The sequence below is a fragment of the Amphiprion ocellaris genome, chromosome 18 (assembly GCF_022539595.1).
Source record: "Amphiprion ocellaris isolate individual 3 ecotype Okinawa chromosome 18, ASM2253959v1, whole genome shotgun sequence".
Classification (NCBI taxonomy): Eukaryota; Metazoa; Chordata; class Actinopteri; family Pomacentridae; genus Amphiprion; species Amphiprion ocellaris.
In genome coordinates, this window is record NC_072783.1 from 32,250,020 (window position 1) to 32,271,119 (window position 21,100).

The window sequence follows — 21,100 nt, forward strand, 5'->3', positions numbered from 1 at the left end:
AATTTTTAATTACTGGCCTTTGAAAATGGGAAAAAAGTAGACAACGGTGGTATCGGGGCTCCAGAAAGTTTGTTGAAGAATATATATGCTATTAAATTTCCACATGAAGAAAACTTTGATTATATAATACAAATTTTGAGGTTTTTACGCTCTATAGTTTTTGTGGTCCAAAGAATTAGTCTACATCACCATGTTGGAATGTCAAAGTAGCAAACAAGTGGAACCTGACTTGCCCTATTGGCCATATTATAAAATTATAATGAAGTTATCATTTATACAATATATAAAAGTCAATCAAAAACTATGTTTTTATGGAAATATAGATACATATATATATATATACACACACTTTATTGGGCGCTTTTTGGGGCTCCAGTACCACCCACATGTGAAAAATCTGGCCAGATTTCATGGCCGTGGGAGTTTTATTTCTGGAAATATTGAACCCTAAAAATAGCTTCCCAGGTAAGACATTTTTCAAGGGTGAAATTACAAAAATTCCAAGGTCTGAAAATACATTTTGCAGCATTTACTTCTGGGTAACAAATAACTAAACTCTGAACAAAATCTGAGACGGTGGAGCAGTACTGCTTATCTCAGATGATTCAGACTGACCCAGTTAAGTTAGAAAACAGGCGTCATGACAGCACATAGTGTAAACTGAACTGAGGAAGATGCCAGAATCTCAAGCCTTGATAAAATAACCTCATCCTTCACTCTAAAGCAATATCTACGCAGTGCCAACTTATCTACAAATACTGTGTAAGTGTGACATAATCAACAGTGTGTCTTCTATTTGTAAGCAAAAAGACGGTGAACATTTGTACGATTTTAACTTTGTCTGCTTGCTTTCTGTTTAGAAACTGACCAACATGCGAATAATGAAGGAGAACATGAGAACAGGGAACCTGCCTGCCAACATGAAGAAGAACAGGGTCCTGCAAATTATTCCATGTAAGAGAGAAGGAAAAGCATGCAAAATTAATTAGATGCTTGTCCCATTTATCAGCTCATGGCAAATTTTGCGCTCCAGATTACATTGCCTGGAACTATATTTCGAATATGAAGACATTTTTCTAATTCTATGCTCTGCAGTCTAACTTTTCTCAGTGAGCCACTTTTATACTCTGAACAGGTTCATGAACTGCACTAATCTACATGTTTTTACTCCTGTTTCAGATGACTTCAACCGAGTTATTCTCTCCATGAGAAGAGGTCAAGAGTTCACAGATTACATCAATGCATCTTTTATAGATGTAAGCACATTTTGTCTCCTGATGTCTTTAATCTCACATTTCTGCAGTCGTCTTCAAGTGTCCTACTCATGCACATCATTGTATTTGTGAACCTGAACTTCTGTATTTTTTGCTGTGATTCAGGGATACAGACAGAAGGACTACTTCATTGCCACACAGGGACCTCTGCCACACACAGTGGAGGATTTCTGGAGAATGGTGTGGGAGTGGAAATGTCACTCCATTGTCATGCTCACTGAGCTCCAGGAGAGGGAGCAGGTAAGCTACGATAGCGGATCCTCCCTGCAAGCAAGCTAAGATCTATGGCTTTAATAAGCACAATAACAGTGCAACATAAAACATTTCACTCTGATTTCTTGCCTTTGGCGCACAACTGCACTTTTATATCAAATGTATGCAGTATTTAATATCTTCAGCCAAAACTATTCTAAGATGTCTACATTTTATATATAAAGATGCTTATTGCTGGCAGTAAATAAATACTTGTCTTTTTTGTTGTTGCAGGACAAATGCTGCCAGTACTGGCCCACAGAGGACTCAGTCACCTATGGAGATTACACAGTAGAGCTGAAAGGAGACACTTTGTGTGAAACCTTTAGTCTACGAGACTTGGTACTCACCTTTGTCCCGGTAAGCAAATGAACCTTTCACTATCACACAGGCAAATGTACCGCTGCAATATAGCCTCATTAACAACTACCAGGATAAAAAGGCATTTATGGGCCCTCTTGATGTCATTCCTTTGAGCATTTTAGTTAAACTAAACATTAAGGTGAAACCAGTTAGATTAATCAAAGAAGCATCATATTTTTTCGTCAAGAAATTGTAAAAGAAAAATCTATCGTAAGTAGAAGTTTTGCATACAGAAATGTTAGGAAAAATGCATATGATTATGAAACCTAATAATAATTTCATCTATCTAGATATTTTCTGTTCACAGTGCTGAACAAATGATGTGTGATACAATCATAAAATTATACAGTAACAATAAAACCAACCCAAAATTAGTGTAAGTACTTATTCAACAAAAAATGGTCTCTGTTATTAAATATTGCTTTCTTAGATTGTCATTAATCAATTTTCCACTAACCTGGTCATGGTGGAACTAGTTTACTATAGACATAGTTTAGTCCAGTGTTTCTCAATCAAGGGTTTAAGCCCCTTCTAAGGGTCACAACATAAATCTGGCAGTCGTGACATGATTAAAGGGCAGTGAAGAAGAAAAATACAAATCTCCTATTTCACTCAGACAGTTACAGGCTCCCACAATGAAGAAACAGAGTGAAACCTGTTTTTCGTGAAGCTAGACTGCAAGACTTTTACATGTAAATCAATATCCGTTACATCAAGCCAAATCACTTCTCACAATGCTGTTAAAGCATTTTTAGTGCCACGTAAATCTTTCTGTGCATTGGGGTTTTAAATCTGGTACCTGAGGCGACATTGCTGCGCTAGCAATTTGTTTTACATTAACTAGCAATCATGCGTTAGAGCTGAAGAGGGGAGTAACCGTGGCAACAGACACGGAGTATGGTGATGGGAAAAACCTAGAAAGCGTGCAAGTCAAGTTTCTGATGCTCCAGACAGAAATGTAACTAGTTTTCAGGCAAAGGATTACAAACTAAAGTGTCTGACTGCGAGGCATGCGTCATAAACATGCGCCAATAGTGTGTAATTACTCTCATTGCCAGAAGGGGGAGACACAATTTCTGTTCTGCTGGTTTAAACTTAATTCCTCAACATAGTGAAATGCAAAACCTCATCAGCGTTTCATGAATGTTAAAAGCAATTTTAACAGTTTTAACAGTCTTATAACGGAGCAAAACCCCAAGTGAATACATAAAGCGCCCCTGACTGCAGGAGGAAATGTGGTGGGCAGAAAGTGTTTAGGGTTATCAAGTGTGAGCCTCTCATCTCATATATTTCATTACATTCGATCCACATCACCCCTCTGAGGCTTAGCAGTGCATTCCTGCCTCCCACAGCAGCACCCATTCACCATTCATCGACTGCACACTTAACCTGCACTGACATCGCACCTGCCATTATGCTTTCATATACTTCTCATAAATCATATTTGAGAGGTATTATGATCTCTCATCTGCCTGTGCATTTCCTCTCGAAGGAGAAGCAGACGAGGGTGATCAGGCACTTCCACTTCCACGGCTGGCCGGAGATCGGCATCCCCGCCGAGGGAAAAGGCATGATCGACATCATCGCCTCAGTGCAAAGACAGCAGCAGCAGTCTGGGAACCATCCCATCGTCGTACACTGCAGGTAGGTGTCAGACTGTTCTCCAAATCCAGTTTTTATACAGTTTACAACAGGAGCACACCCCTGTGGAATATCTTTGAATTGACAATTCATGATTATCAACTATTTTTAAGCTGATTACTGGAGTGTTTTCTGTCATGAACAATTAAAAACTTAAACTTTAGAAAGACTGAGTTGAAATACAGGCCCTAAAGTAGAAACTCTTACACCTGTCATCGCTGTTAGTTAGAAACAATGTGGAGTACAGCTGCAATTTCTAATCAGCCTGATTGCATGAACACGGTTACACAATTACTTATCAACACCAGGAATTTCAAGGTTGCATAATGGCTCTAGATGGAAAAGAATTGGTGGAAAAACTGAAAAATCTGACTGTGAGACTTTAAAAGGATGGAAAGGGATACAGGAAAATCTGTGACCAACTAAAAATCAGTCAAAACACAGTTGATACAGTCATCAGGAAGTACAGAACGAGCCATAGTACCACTTAAAACGGTGCCCAGTGTACTACTTGGACAATCTAGTTTCGGAACGTTTCAGACTTAAAACAGGGGCTATCAGTTGAAATTAGAGTTTCTATGACAGCTCAGACAGTGCAAAAATACTGCATAAGACTGTCCATGGCATCAAAGAAAAAAGCCCTTGCTTGCAAATCGACACCAAACTTCAACATTAAACTTTGCTTAGAAAAATCATAGAAAGAAGCCTGAACAATATTGGGAGTACATTCTTTGATCAAATGTGACTAAGATAAATTTGTTTGGCTCAGTTGGTGTCCAGCTTCCATCCACAACTACCACAGTAAATGCATAATCCCAGCAGTAAAGCACAGAATTGGGAGTTCTCCTAAAGAGAAAGAGCAACACAATCCCTTCAGTAAAGGGCAGCTTAAAAGCATGTCTCTGAAGTATATCAACATCTTTTCAGAAATTTGTGCAACACTGGTTTCCTTCATGCCAAGGACGATTGAATCCATCATTCAGAAGTACAGGTGGACATACAAAGTGTTGAAAAATAAAATATTTTAATCTCAGTAATGAACGATGTTTTGATTTCTGTTGCATTGAAATCCTATTATGGTGCCTGTATTTTTCCTAATATAAATCTAAATTGTTGGTTTTCATTTTTACATAAGAGCAAAATTTTACTGTTCAGCTTTGAAGTGATGCAATTATTGAGTTGATACATTTGACATTTAAGTGATATTGCACAGTGGTGTACTTATTTTGTATACTGCATTTCTTTGTTGTCCACTGTAGTGTTTTGCATACAAACTTGCAAGAACTGGTCATACTTGCATTAACCTCTGAGAGTTTTTGTTTCTGTGTGCTGCAGTGCTGGTGCAGGGCGAACAGGTACGTTCATTGCACTGAGCAATATCTTGGAGCGAGTCAAAGCAGAAGGGCTGCTGGACGTGTTCCAAACTGTGAAGAGTTTACGTATGCAGAGGCCTCATATGGTCCAAACTGTGGTAAGTATCAGCAGAAATGGATCCGAAATTATCTAAAGTACAAAACAGTTAAACAAATGTACTTCATTTGTATGCTTTTTTTGCCTTTGCTAGACTGTTGTGGATATTACAGGCTATAATCTAATTTGTCTGTCTTGTTTTTTCCCCCACAGGAACAATATGACTTCTGCTACAGGGTGGTACAAGACTTTGTCGACATTTTCTCAGACTATGCCAATTTTAAATGACGAGATTTGCCTTAAACACGGTTTTTATTGTTGTTTTCTAAAGCAGGTTTTTCAGTTTTATGTGTTTCCTTAACTTGGTCAAATGATCTTCTATTTTGCTATGCACTTGTCCTACCATTAACTCAAGCTCCTTTCTCGCTGTAATATACGGTATGTCAGTGGATGAAAACTGTAAATGGAAAAAAGGCTAGATTAATAATGTATATTTCACAACATGTATGATAATTACTTGGTCATGAAGTGTTGTTTCAAAGTTGGTCTCTGATTTCAGTTTTGTTGTATAATATTGTACTTTAAATGTTTATCTAAGTGTTATTTTGAACTGACCACATAATATTTTTAAAAGTTGTAGTTATTGTAAATGTATTTATGTATTGACAATGACATTCCTCTCTTGTGTTTGGAGAACGTGACGGGAATGTTAAGATTCGTTTTGGTTTATTTTGTTGTTGTTAATTGTAAACATACATTCTTTCATTTATTGATGACTTCTGAGATTAGAAGCGATATTGAAACTATTTTTCATTGTCTTCAAGCTACATGCCCATCACCAATGTGATACTCTTTCCAATGGAAATATTGTCAGAAAAAAAGAATGAATCATTTCAGCCATATTTGCAGATACCATAAAGTTATGCAACAAAGGCTGAGATGATGATGATGATAATGGGGTTAATTTATCAATAAGGATTTAGGCAGAAGTTTCACGGTTAGACGTATCACAGAGTCATGAAGGACCATTAAACTGCTTTTGTACCTCAAAAAGTGGTGTGCAAATGCATTTAACATGGATGTACTACAGTCTGCCTTTTGTCTGTAGACAGCAAAAAGTATTTTGCTAAAATGACTGCACATTAAAAAGCACATAACTAAGCCTTTTGCCAAGAACCTGTAATACTGAAGAGTATGTTTATTGCTTTATTTGTATCATAGATTAGAAATTTTTCACAAATTAGTGCCATATGTACTTTTTTAAGACGCAAAATAGAAGAACAATGATAAGGTGAAGGCAGAGTCAAGAAACATGATCCTGAGAAATGTTAAGTGTGATCACCAAATGCAGTAGAGTCAGTGCGATTTTGCAATGCACAGTTAACACACAGGAAAGTAATAAAAGCATAATATTAGTCCTGTAATGGCAAAAACCACAATACACAAATGTGGTGCTTCAGTGCCTGCTTAACCCCAGAGAAACAAAAAATAAAAACACCACTTATTATCAATGTTCAGTTCCACTATGTTGTAGAATATGGTTTGTTTTACCACAGTGGTAAAAAAAAAAGAAGAGGAACCAGAATGTTTCAAATAAAGACATCTAGTGGTAGCTTCATTCTTTGGAAAGTATCTGAATGTTAAGCAGCTTTTCTGTGCATTTCTTCTGAGGTAGTAACTCTGACCCATCTGGTACTCCAGCGTTAATTAATTTTGTTGATGCTGTATGTAAATACTACATGACAAAGTGCTAACATTGTGGAAGTCGCTGAGCAGCAAAGAACTGTCAAGTGATTCATCATATTTTGTGCGTTACATGTATCTGTCTGTGGGAGATGCAGCACAAGAAGAAACAGACCTAACAAAACAAGCCGAGTCTATTTTCCCATGACTCCTTTTCTGTCCATGCCGTCCTCACTGAGAATATCGAAGAGAGTCTGTTCAAACTGCAGCTCTTTGCTCTCTCTGGGGGGTCTATCCCTTTTTTGGACTTTCAGTGTCTTTGAAATGCAAGTTGCAATATTAAATTCATCCAAAAATGAAAATGCTTTGGGTGTCAGTGAAAGTTTTCCTCTGATGTCTTTGCTTGCGTTTGCAACAACAGCTTATGTTTCGTTTCAACTCTGGGGGAGACACGAGGGAAAGTTCAAGCCACTGTAGATATAAGCTTTGTCAGTAGCAGCAGGGTGTTCTCAGTGGGATACGGCACATGTGAAGAATATACTGCAACAACTCTTCATTACACATCTGAACTCAGTATGACAGTCTAACCAGAACAGAGGATTGAGAAAAGCTGGTTACTGTAGCTGTAAATCTTTTTCATTATCAATTAATCTTCCAGTGGTTTTCTCAGTTAGTTTATATTTTAACTATAAGGTTTAGAAAGGAAAATGTGAAAAATGGCCAGTTTTCCAAAATCAAAGCTGATATCTTCACGTCATGTTTTTTCAGACCAATAGTCCAAAACCTTATGATATTCGGTTTGCTACCAAAAAGCATTTAAAAAGCCACCATATACTGACATTTCCTCACTCTGTTTTTTGCTAATAAATGACTGTGATTGAATCAATTATTAAAATAGCTGATTTGCTTTTTTGTTGATTGGCTAATTAAATAATACAATAATTGTATCAGATGAATTGGAAAATAAAAGCTGGATTTGCAATGAGAACTGAACCCTATTGCTTCCAAAACCACATTTTAACCAGCTTATATGCATGAAATAACAACCAGAACATCTCGCTAAATATAAATATCTTAAAGGATCTGTAAGAAACCTTTCAGACCCACAGGATGTCATTAGAAAACAAGCATGTCAGACCAAAACAAACAGCACATTTGCTCCAATTGCCATCACTTTCACTTACAATCAGCAACGGTGTATACAAGCGATAACAAAAAATGATCTGGCCAGAACCATTAGCCCATGCCAGCACTGGAAAAATACAACAAAATGGTTACAGCCAGTTGCTGTCAATTTAACTATTTTTATCTGGACTTCACTTGACTGGCCTGAAATTAAACAAGTGCACATACAATAGTAAAATATCATGAAATACTTTGGACTTTTAGGACATCGGCTAAATGCTAAACTGCGCTGTTGCTCTTCCAATACAGCATGAGGGCCAACAGTTTGAAAGGGAGGGACTCACATGCACAAACACACACACACACACACACACACACACACACACACACACACACACACACACACACACACACACACACACACACACACACACACACACACACACACACACACACACACACACACACACACACACACACACACACACACACACACACACACACACACACACACGTAACCAGATGGAAAAGCTCAGATTATAACACAGACAGATGAATGCCATGTCAGTCTCATAAAGGACATAATTACTCCAATATATCTAATATTTCTTATAGTAGATAGTTGTTTGTTCCTCTGTTTATACATTATATTCATATGAGGCCTTCAGCTGGATCAGAAACTTCAACAAAATTAGTACTTTAAAGTCTTCTGCTTAATATTCTACATTAAGGCAGCAACTGACACAATTCTCAATCACGTTTAACAATTCAAATTCAAAATTTGGCTAATGAAAAGGTCAATAAAAATGTGAATTGTGCATCCCAGAAATTAAAACACAAATTGATTTCATTAGATCACTTGTATTGACGATTTGTGAGTAAACACCTAAATGATTTCATTTCAAAATAACATGACCGACTTTCAAATAAGAAGCTACAAAATGACTTCACACTGTAAATCAGGTAATTAATTGTCTACATAATTGGTCTGTATGCCACCAAGAAGCTAACTTGGTGTCAAACTTAAAAGATAAAAAAAAAAATTTCTTTATAGTGTTCAGTTTTCATTCTCTTTTACTAAGCAAGAGGATGGAAATATGGGATTAATTAAGTAAAATAAAGTAGATGCATGAAGAAGTAAAGGCTATTTGGTATAAAATGGATGCACATGCACACACGTGGCTGTAATACAAAAAACACTGAAAAACAAACAAATGATCCATATTCACAACACTGGATATACTTCAAGTAGTATGTCTTCTGCTTGCACACCCATAACATCACACCTCCAATCAGCAGTCGTACAATACTGCGCTATTTACGTCATCTAATGGTTTACGCCAACAGGGGGCAGTGCACCTCAATCTATATGTAAATAACAAAGCGTTTCAATTAAAGGAAATATTCATCCAGCAGTAGAATGCCAGTTTCTCTAATGTCATGGTGCTAAGGCTAAGATAACCACCAAAGAGTGACACTACTGCAATGATGTAACCCACAGACTAATGCTGAAGATGCTCTAATGATGGTGATTTACTCCATGTCACCTACTGTCACTCAAATTATAGATATGTAACCAAAGTACTGATTTGGCTGTAATTGTGCCAAGAACATTTTCTCTGAAACCAGTTTCAGAAGATCTCCTCCCTGATTGGAATGGGTCAAATAAATAATCATCATTTCTGGATCCCCAAGAGTGAGCTCTTATTTCCAGTTTGGAGAAATATTCAAGTACTAACCTTAAACTGTCTTGTTCAAAATGATTTGTGTTTATAGAAAACAAAGAATCATGTTCCTTGAAATCAAAAGTTTGACATAGATGTAGATATGACATCTCTACAGAAACTAAGACATCGGCAGCAAAAGCACAAATCAGGCAAAAAAGTTCCTCTTTTCGGCGTGTCGCATGATTAATGAACACAACAGGAAAAAAATTGATCAGCTGTCAAATGTACGCGCGCTTACATAGCACAAGCTTTGATTGTCACCAGTCAATAACGGGGGAGGAGTAGAATTGAGCTATTTTTACCGAACAATCGTGTTTCTCATCTGGCAGAAAAACCAGAGTGACAAAAAGTCTCTTTGTTAACAATTTCCACTTCCTCAGGGACCCAGCGCCATGGTAACACTCCACAGCGGGAGGAGTTGCAACACAGAAAAAGGGTCGGGACGAGTGGAGAGGTCACATGAATTATGGATTAACCCTAACCGACTCTCTTATTTTGAGTGACCCTCACTAATTCTATTTTGTCATTCACAATGCTTTCCATTTTCTTTCTAATATAATATGGAACAATATGGAGCCATTAACTTGCAGGGTGGCCGGAGCTGTGACCTCGTCGCTGAAATGCTTTCATCTGTGGCTTAGGAAACTAATTTCTGATTATATTTGGTATGTGTATGTCAAACAAAGCCTTTTCATTTGCTCATTTTGTCCAAAACATTCTTCTTCACCATTTTCTGAATACAGTAACAATTTGAAACAACAAAAACATTAGATTTTAGCATTTGGTACTGTAAACCTTTTATAGAAAACTCCATCTTTCAAGTATTCAAGTATTGAAAAACTATGAAAAATATACTTAAGGAATGTCGCTTAGACCAAAACACCATTTAAAATAAATCAGCATTAAGCAGAACTAGCTTAATCAATCCTATTTCAGACATGACAACGTAAAATGAATTTAAATGGGTACAGTTGAAAAATTTCACCAGTCGCCGATGTAAAAACTCACTGCTCTGTATCAAAGGGAGATACTTCTAAGTCTACACCTTTGCTCCCTCTCAAATGCGTGGATCTTTGAAGACCCTGCCTCTCTCTCGACTTAACCAGCTGTTCAAACACTAAAACTGCTCTATGCTACACAATGTCAAGTTGTAATATTGGAGAAATTCAACTATACATGTCCAACTCAGAAGCTGATTCTGAAGAAGACCAGTGACATGGAAAGTCCTATCCCGTCAGCAAAAAACCAGCACAGTGCTCTCGCTTGGTTGGGGTTGAGTTGGTGCCACAACAGAACCAGTTTACAACATCTCAGGATCTTGGTCATGAGTGATAGGGCAATGGAGTGTGAGATGGACAGACGGATAGGTACAGTATCAGCAGTTTTTTCAGCATTGTACTGAATCGTCATGAAAAACAGAAATCGGTGCCAGAATCGGTGCCTCTCAATTCACCAGTTGGCCTTCGTGCAAACCCTCACCTATGGTTATGAGCTAACTGAAGTGGAAATGGCTAAGGGACATTTAACCAAATATTAGTGTTGCTGTATGTATATTTTTGGTCCAGCAGATTTTGTCATATTTCCAGGAGATTTATAATAAATCTATGAAAGAACTAAAATGCATGATTGCCTCTTGGGGCAAAGACGTGTTTCAATCATTTCATCAAAGAAAATTGAGAGTTTAAAGACTCATTGGAAACTCAAGACTGCTATGCTATACATGGTCTCTGCAAATGCATGTCAACTTTTGTTCACAATTGTTTATGTTAAAGTTATGGTGAAAAGGGAAATAGTATGGCATTGTTTATTAGGTTTCCAACAATGAAAACAAAGCTGGACTCCACACCACTGTCTGCCCAGTTGTGATATGTGCTCTACTACATGTGCTGCAGACAGTGCTTACAGTGTTGTAAACAGTGGGGTTGGAGCTGCTCTGCTGGACAAACTATGGGATGACACTGTTTCTAAGTTACCTCAAGTATCTTTTCTGTATTATGTTCTGGAAAAGAAAGTTTACATATCATATGAGTTATCATATGCACCAATCAGCCACAACATTATGACCACTGACAGGTGAAGGGAATAACATTGATCATCTTGTCATAATGCAATGTTCTGCTGTGAAAGTCCTGACATTCATGTGGATGTTTGACATGTATCACCACCTAAATATTGCAGGTCAAGGAACCCCCCGAACTCCCACCCCTCCATGACAACAGAAGTCCTTGGTGCCAGTTTCCACCCTCAGCAGGACAATGCACCCCGAGACACCACAAAAACTGCTTAGGAGTGGCCCGGGGAACACGACAGAGCTGAGGGGTTCCACTCTCCCCAGATTACTTAAACCCTACTATGAACCTCTTGGTTGGTGTAAAAGGAAAAGGGAGTCACAAAAAGTCAGTGGGATTCCTCTAGTAAGGCAGATGTTCCCAGATTTTTCAGCCCCCAACCCAAGTAACGGCATCAGAGACTCACTACCCCCACTATCCCCATAGGTGGTGAAAGCATACAAATGTTGTGCACAGCTGTGCACACACACTAATAGGCCTATTTAAGCACAGGCATGGTAGCAGCACAAAAGAACACAACAGCCTAACAGCCATAAGTTTATTTTAGAATAACATAACATAAGCTAGTTGCAGAATACCTCAGTCAAAGTAATCTCCATATATGAATAAAGAGTATATAACAGCAGCAGACAGATAGGGGTTGTTTTTGTTCAGTGTCATTTATGGCTAAAATGTTATTAGATTTGTGGGCATCATTTTACGACCGTCCCTCAGTGTCACGCGACCCCTCAGGGGGTCCCAACCCTCTCTTTAGGAACCACTCCTCTAGGAGAACCTGAGCAGAAGATCAATAAAAGTTACCATACTTAAGACCATGCTGCTTGCACAGATAGAAAACTAGAGTCCCTTTAGCAAAGCACAAAAAGCAAGTTTTAACTTTGTATGCCACATACAAACCACAGTGTGGTTTAAGATCGCAGCCCGACCATGTTAGCGCACTTTTCTCTTTCCTCACTGTGGCTGATGAAAAGAGACAGGCACAGGGTAGAACATGGAAACTGCACCATTAATATCTGAAGAATGAACCGGAGATCCTGTCTGTCTGTCTGTCTGTCTGCGTATCTTGCTGGCTTGATAATGACTTGTTGTTAAATTTGTTCCTTCACTCTCTCTTCCTCTTTCTGTCTCGCTTTCACAGCACAGCGTCTTTCTACGCTAAAAACATTCTCAACAGACGGTGTAAGTCTTCCTATAATTCAATCAGACAGCTCTTACTGGAATGTTAATGTGACACAATGCCCCCCAAAAGTGCATTACAAGTGCTATCCAGTTCCTCCCCTTGGCCTATCTCGCTAATATGCTTTCAAGCTTCTTTTTCTGGAAATCCAGCGGATGCTTTGATGAACTGAATACCTGGTTTGGACTGAGAATGTTTAAAAATAAAACATACACGGAAAGGAGACAGTTAAAAGCCACTTGAGGCTGCTTATTTTTATGCTGCTTAATGGACAAGACTGTTTATATTCTATACTTTTGTGAATATCAACAAATGTAAGCCCCAGGTCCACTTGCTCCTACTGAAGGCATAAATCTTTAATCAGGCATCGCAATATTTTATTTTATAAGTAACAGTTTCCTAAAACATCTGAGGTTTGCAGTGTTTAAGCAAATACTAACCAAACAGAAGGTAATAGTGCATTTGATGGGCACGATCAGCTGTGGATTGGTTCTAGTGAGCATTTACACCAGCAGGAAGGTATTTTTGGAACCTACTCAAAAATTAATCACAATGGAGGAATATGTCATCCAGCGCTACAGTATGGCCTATTGAAGAGTTTTTGTTATAGTTGTTGGACAACCACGGAGGTCGAAAAGAAACAGAGTAGCTGTTTTCTTTTGTGTCAGTTACTGTTTACTTTATCATGTACTACAAAAATATTTAAAAGTTCAAATACAATAGAGTACTGTAATGTTAAAAAAATGGGAACAAAACTTATAAAATAATGGCAAATATTGGAAAACTGTTTATTTAAAAAATAGATTATAGCTGATTTAAATACTGTAAAACTATATAAATGTGGTCACACATTGTTAAAGAGCAAACTACCATTTCCAAAACTGTAGAATTTTGATGTGGACATTATGAATAGTTTTCTCCTATTTAGTTAATTCAGTCAACATTTAAATAGATTTTTTATCTGTGATTTTACTAGATATTATCTGTAACCTACCAAAACAGGGAAAAACTACACAATAGATAATACAGTCAAGAACAGTTGAACTTTCTTTTTTTTTACAGTTTTTTTTACAGATTGAAATCTGCTACAATTGCAACTAATGACTATTTTGATTATGTATTTTGGAATTATGTTTCACTCATAGAAACACATAATTGACTATTGATGTAATGAATTACACAATATCCTAATTGGTTCCTGCTTAGTTATCAGCTTTAAATTTGGCTAGTGGTTGTTCTAGGTGCATGGTAACTAACAATAAAGAACAAAAAAGTAAATCTGGTTGTGTACTTTTGTAATACCCGTCTGTGTGTGTTTATATAAACTGCTGCTCCAACATTGCAGTTTCAGAAACCTAGTTTTAGCTCCAAGGCCTGGCCAACATCATCGATAAATGTGATTGTTGGATGTTGTTAGTGAGCCTTGCAACCATTGCATCTGTTTCCAACCATATTTCCAAATGTAACTTTACTTTAAAAGACCTGTTTCTCTATTTGAGGTCCAGCGAGGGTCAACTTTGCCCTGACAGACTGGGTAGATTGCAACACGCCGACAAAAGTCGTGTCGATATTTTTGGTTCATCAGTGTTCCTCAAGTTCCAATGTGCTGAGATCAGCAGCGAACTTGGTCTGTGCATCACCAGATTGTGGTCCATTCTCTTATATAGTCACACCATTTGGGAGCTCACATGAGCTAGTGACATATTTCACTCGAGTAAGCAGTAAAAACTTCATGTCAGAGTTTCTGGCTTAGTGCAAAAAACACACTCCATGACATCACTAACTAATCAACAACTGAATTCAATGGCAGCTAATTTGGTCATCGACAGCGTTGTTGCACCCCAACATACATCCTTGCACAAAGCAACCACAAACCTCCAGTTGTTTTTCCAGGTTGCTATGGTGATGAGTCCTGCAACAAGGATGGCTACTAAACAATTGCATTATGGATCAGTATAGTTATTTTTGGTGCAAGACAGAGCTGTGATTCAGTTTCATCCTCTAGGCATCATGAATATCTGTACATAGACATTTATCAAATGATTACCAAGATATTTCAATCTGAATTAATGCAATGGACCAACAGACTGATGATTAAACACTGATATCACTATAGCACGGCAAAAGATTTCCTGATTAAGTCAGAGCAGACCAGACCCAGAACATATCTGTTCAGCCTTACAGCTGGTCATGTTTTTTTTTTGGTGGAAACCATAGAAATAATAGTTCTGTTTGATGTTCGTTGTGTGAAATCATAATCCAAATGTGTCCTCAATTATAAAAACACAATTAATGACGCTGGTGAGCATCTTCCAGTAAGTACGACATTCCTCAGTGACAATGTAAAGTTCTGAGTGTTAACATAACTATGGCGACAGATGTTCTATTTCTTATCAATAAAGTATGTATACAAGTTCATTAGAGGGGGGTGGGCCTCTTTCTGTGGTGGACCACTACATTTTTCTCCTCATGTATAAAGTTACTAAGGGAAATGTAAAATCACTGTTTTTCAGGGTGCAGTAAAACCAAGTTAACCACAGTTAAAATATTATCAGTCACAACAAACAGAAATGGTTAATGCTGATGCCAGTGTGGCTTCGCAGTTTATTAAAGTGTTTAACAAGCTGATTGTGCTCTAGCTGGCATGAAAACCCAATAAAATATTCAGTTGCAGCAGCTAAATGGCTGATTAAGGACAGTATCTCACCAACAAAAGGCAAGTTGGTTATAGACCTATAATTACTGATTAGAGAGTTCATTTCCATATTTTATTGCTTTCTTAACACTGTTGTGGGTAAAAAGCACTTTAATAATGCAGAATAACAGCAAACAACATGTAAGTACATTATTTTTAAAAACTAAAGACACAAAGACGCATTGAAAGTAATAACAGGGCTCTAAACTGTGCCGTAAATTATTTCTCACTGAGAGACACTGCTGCATCCGAACATATAAAGTGGTTGAGCTTTAGTCTTGTTAGATTCCACACAATGAGTGTCAAGAGGGAACTTAGATGTTCGGGATAGTGGAACAGCTCTCCTGATGATGTTAAGTGCACTACTTATCCAGTTTGTTGCAGTGGAGACGCCGCATTTTGATTTGTTATTTTTTCTTTAATTATTTAGGCTGCTTCTTTTTGTCTTTGTTAGACTCTGCATTGCCTGTTGTGTGCATGTGTTATTCATGCTGTTTATATATCAAGGACAACAATGGAAATGAGCCCCGAATTTTATTGTTGTCTGTGGAAAATGCACTGAGGAATAAATCTTGCCTTTTATGGTTAGAGAGACTAAACAAAAGTAAACCATACTCATTGAATTCCTCCATAAGGGTACTTTCAGTGGTGATACAGGGTGAGTAACTAGGATTCCTAGAAAGTGGACATCTGGGTGCAAGAGCCAGTAAAACATCAGTAAACAGGCTGTGAGGCAAAGGTCTGACGCCACAGAGTCAGAAGTTTTTGAGTAATTAAAAAAAGAAAGAAGCAAAAGCAGCTCAGCACGTGTTTGACGCATGTGTCAAAAAGACAGGAAATAGAAGTACTGTCACATCCAGGATGCTTTATGGTCATTGCTGCCTAGCTGTCTCCTCACTCAAGCAGCACTCAACCTTTCAAACCGCTGCAGATGTGCTTTTATAATAATTGTGCTCAACATTGCCTCCCATTTCTACGTGCGTCAAATGATGGTGCCAAGAAACCACATTTCATTCTCCATTAAATGCTCTCTAACGTACAGTGGGGGTCGACCATGTTTCAGTTTACGAAAATCTTGCCTCATTTTTTTTTTGTTGTTTTGAGAAGAAATGCTAGAAATGTCTAGCACTTGACCAAAGTCGTGCTAGTTTACTTAGAACTCTTCAGTTGTTGCTACATTTCCTTTGCAAACAACCAAACCTCAGGCGGTAAACAGAAGAGGAAGGAGGTCATTCTCTGTGTGTGGCTTGTTGACATCCGTTGTTACACTGACACCATATATGAACTGAATGATGTACATTGCTTCCCTTTAAGGGGTGGGTTTGGTTGAGCAGGAGACATTAAAGCATGAAATACTGTTGTTATGGGTTGCATTTCATTAAACAGCTGCTGTCTAACTAAAAGCCAGTCCAGGCACCAGTCAGCAGAAGAGGCCATAGAAATAAAGCATTGATTTATTGATTGCCATGTTTCAGTGATTGCTGATTAAATATGTGGGCCAGCAAACATCACGAGGCTTTTCCATCGACGCTCTCATTTCCGTTCTCATCTTCTGCTCTGTCAGTCTCTTAGCATTCAGAGGAACCGTTAGTTGTTGCGTCATGCAATTTGTAAAATGAGGAAAACACCGAGCATTGTGAAAGATCACAGGCTAGAAGACAGACGGCAGTTTCACCCAGTTGATAGGATTTTTTTTTTTAAAAAACTTCGTCCTTTTCTGTTCTGTTCTTACTTTTCATGATGTTAAAATAAGAATGTGTAATAAACAATAACATGGATCTTATTCTGTCTCCTGTTCAAACAATAAAAAAACAACCTCTGTTAAATACCTACTAAACCTTTACTATTTACACTTGAAGAGTAAAAAGGAGTGACTCCTGAAAGGCAAATATCTCAGTGATCATTCATTTCCAGTTTAATTCAGCTGTGAGCAGAGCGGCCAGACTTATACATCAAAGCATACAACGAGTGTAAACGCTAGACTTTGATTTAAAAAAAGAAAAAAATTGCTGGTTTATTGTCAAAAGGGTGCGGTTTCTGGAAAGAACGAAAAGTGGCAACAGTTCAAATGTTCTTAGGTAACTGAGATATTGTTTCTGGATGTCATGAGACACATTCTGGTGAATTTTGTAAGTATTTAGCAGGACGTAACTATGAAATAATTTGGATTTCAATGGATTTGTTCTCTTTTCTGTGAGAATAAAGCACCACAACTGTTGTAGCTTTAACTACAGAATCTGTTTCTTTCATTTAACTCCACATGGCAAGTTGAAAAGTTAAAACTGAGCGTGTAAGAGCAGAGCTGTTTAGTGCTAATAGACCAAACTGTTCCAAGCTGAGCCAAAGTGTCATTTCAAGTGTATTTTAATGGATCGGTTACAATAAAAAAGTAGATTATTCCTTTACTGCACTGTGTTTTATCCACCTCAGGTTACTAAAGTTCATTCACTTAAATGTGTTTTGAGCATTTTACTGCATCTGAGAAAGAACATGAAGGTGTGTGAGTCTAAAAACCTGTTCGATTGCACAGGTAATTCATTCTGTTTTCAAAAATCTGTCACCAAGTTGATGCGGTGTCTGCGAGTTGGTGTCTGCACTCAGCCAAAGATTGTTTATAAAGAAACATCACTTTATTTTTATAGTTCCAACCAATCCAACAGAGTGACACATCTTCCTTCTGACTGATCAGTTCCAGGACTCACATTCCTCCAGTTAACCTTTAACAGTTTTGAACAACAGTGGTCAGATTTGTGATGCATTAAAGCCTGTGAGAATTACAAGTGAGATATGCTTTTAATCATCATTTAATGCATTTCTATGCTAATTATTATTAATCTTTGCTCTCTCTTCTGTCCCCTTTAGTGCTAATTGTTCAGGGAAGCTGATCTGCATGTATATAAATCCAGGGAGGAACGATCAGTGCTCCGTTTTCCACTAGCACCATCCTAGATCATGTCTTTTGCTTTAATTTTTATTAATTGTTAGCTGAATTGGGAGTCACTGACATTTCTGTTTAATTTTATTTACTTTACTTTAGTTGATTGGCTTTAGCTTAAGGGAAGAAACCCGAGTACGACGGCCCACTGCGAGCCACGGTTTATGACCTTTTTCCACCTTTTGTTTATTTCAGCCAGGGCTCCAGTGGCTCTCACTTTAATTTATTGTTTTGAAAGTATTTCTTGGTGTCATGTGATTAAACCTGCTTTGAACTGTAGCAGCTTTGTGGAATTTCATACGTTACGTGTTCCTTTGGACCATGGTTAGATTTAGGAGCTGAAACAATCACATACTAAATATTGAAAGAGTTCTGTCAGGGCCTTAAAACTGAATGAAGATAATCCGATGTTTGAAAGTCTTTAATTAAAAATGAAAATTAAAAAATACGTAAATGGCTGAGACAGAAAGTCTGTGCATCTTGCTTCACTTTAAAGAGAATATTTTTGACTCTAACATCTAACCGGATCAAAGCATTTTAGCTGAAAAGAGGTCATTTAGTGATTGACATTTTGAAACATATGCTGATCTACTTCCCTATCAGCAGTGAAATGCAGGAATCTTTATTGCTTGTCATGTTTCTACTGAAAATACGAGGCTATAACCAGCAGTCAGATATCTTTGCCTAACTAGAAACAGAGAGAACAGCTAAACTGATTCTGGCATTAGATTTAAAAAAAAAAAAAAACAAACATCTACTAACACCTCGTAAGCTCACAAATTAACATGTTATATCACCTCAATTTCAAATTCCAAAAACAACAAATTGCGGTTTTATGGGAGAAGAATCGGCCTGCCACTTGGAGTTCACTAGTCAGCACCAGAAACACCGCACAGTTACACTAATATTAGTATTGTACTAATGTGCAACACCTGTACAAGGTTGCAGCCGCAGCAGATGGCAGCTCCCCTCTCCCATCACAATGGCCTATATACGTTAAATTAGAAAGGTGGAAAGTGGAACATCTCTTAAAACAAGCACAGTTTTGCATTATTTTGATCTAGAAAATAAAAATAAGGTTGCCTGTGGGCTGTGTCAGAATGAAGTAGGATTTTGACCAACCGCTCCACTTAAAGGAATGTGTAACCAGGTATTAACTTGCAAGGTATTTAATTTGAATGTTATTTAGTGGTTTGTCATGTTTTATAGGATAATATGCACAGATTTCAATACTTTTGGGTTTCAAATGGTTCCTAAATACATTTTTTTCAAACTATTTTTAACCTTAAACTAATAAACTGCTCAGGTTTCATTGTTTTAGTGGAATTTTTTACTTTTAAACTGAATGACGAGTCTAAATTTAAATAAATCAACACGGAATTAGTGGCTAATGGCATCTCTACTTAGGATTCTGAACGCACCAAACGCGTCTTGATCCAACTATATCAGCACGTGGGAGACTTGTACTTGGTGCTTGGAGCATAAGAAGCAGCAGCAGTTCCCTCTCACTGCGCACACCACTGGACAGATAGATATTTACCGTTACTAATGATGATTTTCACATTTACTGACAGACTGATGGAGCGTTCACACATCCAAGCCGAACAATAGGACCTCACCGCCATCTTGAAGGAAATATTCTGCTTGTCATTTGGAATATGATTTAAGTGGGGATTACTGTTGTCATTATAGTAGCAAAAATAATGTGTGTTTTTCTTTGATCAATGCACAGAATACAGCATACAGGGCTCCAAGGAAAATAAGACGTCGGCGGTTCCACCACGAAAAAAAATAACACACCAAAGCATTTCCCTAATGCCACTTGTAGTGATTACATTCTACACATTAGCATGCATCCTGATCACACCCATACATTAGCTGTTTTCTGCTGATGGTGGGAATTCTTTCTCCCTCTCATGCAAGTAGCAGCACAGAGGACTGGTGGTTTATTGTTGTGCATAAAAGTGAACCCTGGTGTGTGAATTTCAACTCTCCTCTCTGTGACCATGACTCAAAGACAGGCAAGGTTTTGTTGAGCAGCCTTGCAAAAAGTGCGTAAAAGCAAACACACATGTAGCGGCATCCATGCTGTGACCCTGGATGCTTCGTTATCACCCAGCACTGGAAACACTGATGCTACTCTGCATGTAAAAAGCTTATGTAATGTCTGTTAGAGTTAACTTTACAGGCTCTGTGTTTGAGGTTAAAGGCTTCTGTAGTTCCGATGGAGCCATTAAGTTTTTTTTTTAATCCCCCCCCCCAGAAATGTAAGATTAGATCTATTAAAATGAGGGCGTGGGGTATCAAGGATTTTAAGCAGAAGAGAGAGTTCACCCGCTGCCTCCTCTCTGATATATCCCTCCAGGTTCAGTTCCAGCTCCCATCCAGATCTAACATTGCTTTCATGTTTGACCCACTTTTACACGACAGAGACAATGACAAAGAAGGAGAGGCAGAAGGAAAATGATAAAGAAGACACCAGCGGAGGAGAGCGGGAGAGTTATGGTGGAGGGGGAGATTAAAAGAAAGGGGGATGCAGAAAGTGGAGGGAAGACTTAGTGAGAGAGTGACAGCAGCAAAGAGAATGACAAAGGTGTAGAAAACAGGGAGAGAGGAGGAGGAAAGGGGTAAACAGAAGGCAAAGGCGCCTGGGAAGAGGGGGAGTGGGCTGAGTAGGAGGGAGGAGGAAAGCTCTGCTTCTCCTAATAAAGCGAGTGTATGTGAAAGGAGGTGCTGAAAAACGTCAGAC

The 21,100-nt window shown here is 38.1% G+C and overlaps 1 protein-coding gene and 1 long non-coding RNA gene across 9 annotated transcripts in view; one reads left to right on the top strand and one right to left on the bottom strand.

Annotated features, from left to right (window-relative positions):
- Positions 1-6,985, top strand: part of ptprea (protein tyrosine phosphatase receptor type Ea) — a 72,734-nt gene extending 65,749 nt beyond the window's left edge. For all 7 annotated transcript variants that reach the window (XM_055004870.1, XM_035947945.2, XM_023269848.3 and 4 more), the window contains 7 exons: positions 861-954; positions 1,180-1,256; positions 1,380-1,514; positions 1,761-1,886; positions 3,382-3,533; positions 4,866-5,001; positions 5,154-6,985. In XM_055004870.1, coding sequence (XP_054860845.1) covers positions 861-954; positions 1,180-1,256; positions 1,380-1,514; positions 1,761-1,886; positions 3,382-3,533; positions 4,866-5,001; positions 5,154-5,228 — 795 coding nt within the window. In that variant the 3' untranslated portion in view covers positions 5,229-6,985. The remainder of the gene's footprint in view (positions 1-860; positions 955-1,179; positions 1,257-1,379; positions 1,515-1,760; positions 1,887-3,381; positions 3,534-4,865; positions 5,002-5,153) is intronic.
- Positions 1-21,100, bottom strand: part of LOC118470261 (uncharacterized) — an 84,537-nt gene that overhangs the window by 45,943 nt on the left and 17,494 nt on the right. The gene's annotated exons all lie outside the window — the stretch shown is intronic.